This window comes from Herpailurus yagouaroundi, unplaced genomic scaffold, assembly GCF_014898765.1.
Source record: "Herpailurus yagouaroundi ecotype Mexico unplaced genomic scaffold, PumYag 160, whole genome shotgun sequence".
In the NCBI taxonomy this organism is placed as follows: Eukaryota; Metazoa; Chordata; class Mammalia; order Carnivora; family Felidae; genus Herpailurus; species Herpailurus yagouaroundi.
The window spans coordinates 35,938,694-35,945,517 of NW_024412401.1; the positions used below are offsets into that span (position 1 = coordinate 35,938,694).

A 6,824-nucleotide genomic window follows, 5' to 3' on the forward strand; every position below is an offset into this window, starting at 1 on the left:
AGGGAGGGAGGGAGGGAGGGAAGCAATGAACGAAGAAAGAAAGAAAGAAAGAAAGAAAGAAAGAAAGAAAGAAAGAAAGAAAGAAAGAGAAAGAAAGAAAGAAAGAAAGAAAGAAAGAAAGAAAGAAAGAAAGAAAGAAAGAAAGAAAGAAAGAAAGAAAAAAGGAAAGAAGAATCTGAACTAAGCCTTCTCCAGAGCAGGACCTGAATTAGGAAACTCCAAGCTGGTCTGGTAAAACCTCGGCAGGATTCTTCTCCTCTGCCTGTCCCCTTCTGACATTCCCTCCATTTTCCTGGAATATCCCAGTACAGGGGCCAATACACATACTTTTCTGCCCACTTAAATTCTTCTAGTAGCAGCTCATCCCACGGGCTTTACCTTTCTTATTCACAACCGCATCTAGCTTCAAAAATTCCCCTTGACTCCCTAGACGATATGTTCATACCCTGGTCAGAGACACATGCAAAAGCCATGGATTCCTTCCACGGATCCTGTGTGAGCATCAGCTCTGCATCGGGCTACGTGCCCAAAGAAACTTTCATGACTTACTCATCAATCCCCAAGGTCTCTCTCTTCAAATATGCACCACAAGTGCCCATCATCTTGCTTGTGCTTGCAATTGCCACTATCAATCCGCCATTGATAATCACAGCTGTAGAAGTAGATGTTTAGGTTCACTGATATTTTTTAAGCCTCCCACACAAGACAACATCTATACATAGAGTAACTTACTGAATACATCTCCTCTGTATCAGCTGTTTTTGTACTTCTCCATCTCAAGCAGGTTTCATTAAATATTGAAATGTTACTGATGATCTGTTTTACTGCAGAGGGGAAAGAATGAGAAATCAACTTACACTCTATACAAAAATGCTACCTTTTATAGAACATGCAGCTCCTGATCTCAGGGTTATGAGTTTGAGCCCCACAGTAGGTATAGGGATTACTTAAAAAATAAAATCTAAAAAATAGAATGCTATCTTGTCATGGAATCACTTACACAAGACAATTTCAGTAGTACTTTAATTTAGAAATTAGTGGTGGCAGTCTGAGAAACACCACTTTTACATTTATGTAAACTCAATCTTGATGAAAGATTTAAAATCAAAAGATACCCAATCAGAGGATCCTTTTTAAAAATTACTTAAATCCAGTCACTGCAAACTCCCCTGGTTTACTAACCTAAAGCTGCAATTCGGGCTTAGACAACCTCATTTATACAGATAAGTATCAATTTCAAATTCTGAGCAGGGAGCAACAAAACACTTGAGCAGAGCATTGAGAAGTGCTCTTCTTTGAGGAACTGAAAAACGATTTGCTAAGAAGTTTCACAGCAACACTGCCATGATTAATAAATCATAAAGACAACTCCCAAAGCACCTGAAAAAAAGAAAAGTCTCAAGGGAACCAAGCCTTTATTGTGTAAACCCCTGGCCTGACAGGTTCCTATGAATGAAGCCACATTGGTAGATGTGACCCTTCTTTATGGATTGGGCAGCTTTGCCCAGAGAAAACCTGTTCCACAGGTCACAAGCTGTACTTCAAATGTTGTAAGACAGAGTAGGTAAGAAAGTACAGGTGTTTCAGAATAATGGAATCTCACTACTGGGTACAGAATTTAAAGATAACTAGCAGTAGTCCAAGGAACTTTATACTTATGAAACTTTCAAAAACCGATAACCTCAATACTATTTAAGTTGCAGACCATACAAAAAGGTAGAAAGTTTCCCAATTTACTCAAGATGACTGGATATCCACAATTCCCAAATTGTGCAAGCAGTTACAAAACACACTATGCCAAACTCACTTATCATTATAAATGCAAAAACCTAAAATAAAATATTTGTAAACATAAGTCAGCAGTACCTTCAAAGAACAATACACTATGATCAAGGAAGATTTATTCCAGGAATACAGAGGTGATCATTATTGGGAAAGTATTAATAGATTAAAAGGGAAAGGCCACATGGTTACTTCTATATCCATTATGGTTAACACATTTAATACATGTTCCTGACTAAAAATCTTAGTCAACTAAGATTTAATTTGATAGAAACTCCTTAATTTAAGAGTGTTTATTAGAAACCACCATCCTTGCTGGTAAAATAATGAAGCAATTTCTAGTAAAGTCAAGAACAATACAAAGATGCATGTTCTCATAGCTATTATTTAGCATTAGCTATGAGATTCTAGATGACATGGAGAGAGGCAAGAACAAAATGAGCTATAAATACCAGGAAGAAAGGGAATAACGCAACTTCCAGTAAATCTAAGAGAATCAACTGAAAACAAATATGAAATCACTTGAAAACAAGAGAAAAACACATGCAAATAATGGAGTTTGGCAAAGTGTACCCAAATATAAGAACACAGAAAAACTAGTCATTTTCAATAGATCTATAAGAACAAGTATGGTAGGCTAAAAACAGGCCCCCCCAAAATGTCCACATCCATCTGTGACCATGTTACCTTACATGGCAGAGGGACTCTGCAATTGATTAAGATAGGGAGATTATCCAAGATTATCCAGATGAGCCCAATGTAGTGACCTTGGTCCTCATAAGAGAGAGACAAGAAGATCAGGGTTAGAGAGAGATTCAAGGACAAAAGCAGCAGTTAAACCAACGAGCTTCAAAGATGGAGGATGGGGCCCAAGCTAAGGAATGTTAGTAGGATCTAGAAACTCGAAAGGACAAGGAAATTGATTCTCTCCTCCAGCTTCCAGAATGAATACACACCTGCTGACACCATCATTTTAACAGAATGGAACTGATTTGAACTTCGGACCTCCAGAACTATAAGTTCATGTTGTTTTAAGCCACTAAATTGATGGTAATTTGTCAAACTAGCAATAGGAAACTAAAACAACAAATAAACTACAACAAAAAGATGCAGTACCCAGCCATCGCAGTTCACCGTGCCCAGCCACCGGGTTCAGATTAGTCCCAGCCACTGATGCATACCATGGCCAGCCTCATGCCCCCAGCAACACCAGCACGCAGCCCCCAGCCACCATAGTGCTTCAGGAAATCCAGTATAGAACTAGTGACCCAGCACAAATTTTGCTAACACCACCACTTGCTCTCAAGTTCCCCGGCAGGCATGCCCACCCTGCCTGGGCCCCACTAACACCACAGAGAGCAAGCACAGCCCACAACAGGCAGAGAATCAGTGCAAACAACTGCACTGAAGGGAAAAGTGATTCAGACACTACAGCAGACTACACACATAGCAGCACATATAGGATATTCTCCTGAAGTGCCAGGTTCTGGTGAACAGAGGAGACTGCACTGTAGGGCACTCCAAGACCTCTTCTTCATAAAGTCACTACTTTCAAGATCAGAAGACATAGCTGACTTTCTTAACACACAGAAACAGACACAGAGAGGCAGACAAAACAAGGAAACAGAGAAATTTATCCCAAATGAAATACGAAGACAAGGCCATGACCAGAGATCTAAGTGAAACAGATATAAGTAACATTACTGATAGAGAATTTAAGGCAATTATCATAAGGATAATCACTGGACTTAAGAAAAATAGTGGAAGACATGAGTTGAGACCCTTAGCACAAAGATAAAGAATAATATAGCAGAGATAAAGGGCTCATAAACAAAATGAGAAACACACTTGATAGAAGAAGAGGAATGAATTAGTGACCTAGAAGACAGAGTAATAGGAAGTAATCAAGCTGAATAAAAGAGAGAAAAAAGAATCATGCAAAATGGGAACTCAGTGACTCCACCATATGCAATGACATTCATAGTATAGGAGTCCCAGACGAAGAAGAGAGACAGAAAAGGAGGCAGAGAATTTATTTGAGGAAGTAGTAACCGAAAAATTTCCTAATCTGGGGAAGGAAACAGATATCCAGATCCAGAAGGCACAGAGAACTCAAATCAAAATCAACAAAAGCAGACCCACACCAAGACATATTGTAATTAAATGGCAAAATATAGTGGTAAAGAAAACATTTTTAAAGCAGCAAAAAAAAAGAAGACAGTTACTTACAATGGAAAATCCATAAGGCTAACAGGAGACTTTTCAACAAAAACTTTGTAAGCCAGAAGGGAATGGCATGGTATATTCAAAGTGCTGAATGGGAAATATGTGCCACAAAAGATGCTCTATCCAGCAACAGAAGGAGAGATAAAGAGTTTCCCAGAAAAACTAAAAGAGTTCAACCAAATCAGGCCTGCAAGAAATATTAAAGGGGGCTCTTTGAGTGGAGAGACCAAAAATGACAGTATAAAGGAAGGAAACACAAAAGCAATAAAAATGAATGTTTCTGTAAAAAATCAGTCAAGGAATTCACAAAATAAAAGAATATAAGGGGCACCTACCTGGGTGGCTCAGTTAGTTAAGCATCCAACTTTGGCTCAGGTCATAAGCTCATGGCTCATGAATTCAAGCCACACTTCGGGCTCTGTGCTGACAGCTCAGAGTCCATAGACTGCATTGGGTTCTGTGTCTCCATCTCTCTCTGCCTTTCCCTTGCTCATACTGTCTCTCTCCCTCTCAAAAATAAATAAACATTAATACATAATATATATATGCTATATATATCTATGATATATATTACATATACATATTACGCATATATATATATTACATGTAATATATATTATATTATATATAATATATATATAAGGGGCACCTCGGTAGTTCAGTCAGTTGGGCCTCTGACTTGGGCTCAGATCATGATCTCATGGTTTGTGGGTTTGAGCTCTGTATTGGGCTCTGTGCTGACAGCTCAGAGCCTGGAGCCTGCTTTGGATTCTGTGTCTCCCTCTCTCTCTGGCCCAATCCTCCTTGCGCTCTTTCTCTGTCTCTCAAAAACAAATAAACATTCAAAAATACACACACACACACACACACACACACACACAAATAAAATATAATAACATATATCTAAAATATGGGGAGGAGAGGAAAAAAGACAGGGTTCAAACTTGAATGATCATCAGCTGAATACAGACTGCTATATGCAGAAGACATTAGATACAAACCTAATAGAAACCATATATTTAAAACCTTTAATAAACATGTAAAGAATAAAGAGGAAGAAATCCAAATACATCACTAAAGAAAACTGGTGCACCTGTGTGGCTCAGTCAATTAAGTGCCCAACTCTTGATTTCAGCTCAGGTCATGATCTCAAGGTCCATGAGATCGAGTCCCACATCCTGCTCTCTGCTGACAGTGTGAAGCCTGCTTGGAATTCTCTCTCCCTCTCTCTTTTCCTCTCCCTCCCTCTCTCTCTCTCAAAATAAGTAAATAAACCTTAAAAAAAAAAAAGGGAAGAAGAAAACCAGTAAACTGTGAAAGAGAGAAAGAGAAGAAAGAATCAGAGAAAAATTTCAGAAACAACAATGAAATGGCAACAGATACGTATCTATTGATAATTACTTTGAATGTAAATGGACTAAACACTCCAATCAAAAGACACAGGGTGACAGAATGAATAAAAAAACAAGACCCATCTATATGCTGCTTACAAGAGACTCATTTCAGACCTAAAGACACCTGTAGATTGAAAGTGAGGGGGTAGACAAGGGATACAGGAGTACTGATGCACAGGGGCACTTGTACCCCAATGTTTATAGCAGCACTCTCAACAATAGCCAAATTATGGAAAAAGCCTAAATGTCCATCAACTGATGAATGGATAAAGAAATTGTGTTTTATATACACAATGGAGTACCACGTGGCAATGAGAAAGAATGAAATATGGCCCTTTGTAGCAACATGGATGGAACTGGAGAGTGTGATGCTAAGTGAAATAAGCCATACAGAGAAAGACAGATACCATATGTTTTCACTCTTATGTGGATCCTGAGAAACTTAACAGAAACCCATGGGGGAGGGGAAGGGAAAAAAATAAAAAAGGAGGTTAGAGTGGGAGAGAGCCAAAGCATAAGAGACTCTTAAAAACTGAGAACACGGGATAGAAGGAACATACTTAAAGATCATAAAAGCCATTTATGAAAAGCCCACAGCTAACATCATCCTCAATGGGGAAAAACTGAGAGCTTTTTCCCTGAGATCAGGAACACGACAGGGATGCCCACTCTCACCGCTGTTGTTTAACATAGTGCTGGAAGTTCTGGCATCAGCAATCAGACAACAAAAGGAAATCAAAGGCATCAAAATTGGCAAAGATGAAGTCAAGCTTTCGTTTTTTGCAGATGACATGATATTATACATGGAAAATCCGACAGACTCCACCAAAAGTCTGCTAGAACTGATACATGAATTCAGCAAAGTTGCAGGATACAAAATCAATGTACAGAAATCAGTTGCATTCTTATACACTAACAATGAAGCAACAGAAAGACAAATAAAGAAACTGATCCCATTCACAATTGCACCAAGAAGCATAAAATACCTAGGAATAAATCTAACCAAAGATGTAAAGGATCTGTATGCTGAAAACTATAGAAAGCTTATGAAGGTAATTGAAGAAGATTTAAAGAAATGGAAAGACATTCCCTGCTCATGGATTGGAAGAATAAATATTGTCAAAATGTCAATACTACCCAAAGCTATCTACACATTCAATGCAATCCCAATCAAAATTGCACCAGCATTCTTCTCGAAACTAGAACAAGCAATCCTAAAATTCATATGGAACCACAAAAGGCCCCGAATAGCCAAAGTAATTTTGAAGAAGAAGACCAAAGCAGGAGGCATCACAATCCCAGACTTTAGCCTCTACTACAAAGCTGTCATCATCAAGACAGCATGGTATTGGCACAAAAACAGACACATAGACCAATGGAATAGAATAGAAACCCCAGAACTAGACCCACAAACGTATGGCC

At 38.6% G+C, this 6,824-nt stretch overlaps 1 protein-coding gene across 1 annotated transcript in view; it reads right to left on the minus strand.

The window, feature by feature from the left end:
* Positions 1-6,824, minus strand: part of SUSD1 (sushi domain containing 1) — a 122,177-nt gene that overhangs the window by 31,728 nt on the left and 83,625 nt on the right. The window contains exon 10 of the mRNA XM_040481959.1: positions 733-824. Coding sequence (XP_040337893.1) covers positions 733-824 — 92 coding nt within the window. The remainder of the gene's footprint in view (positions 1-732; positions 825-6,824) is intronic.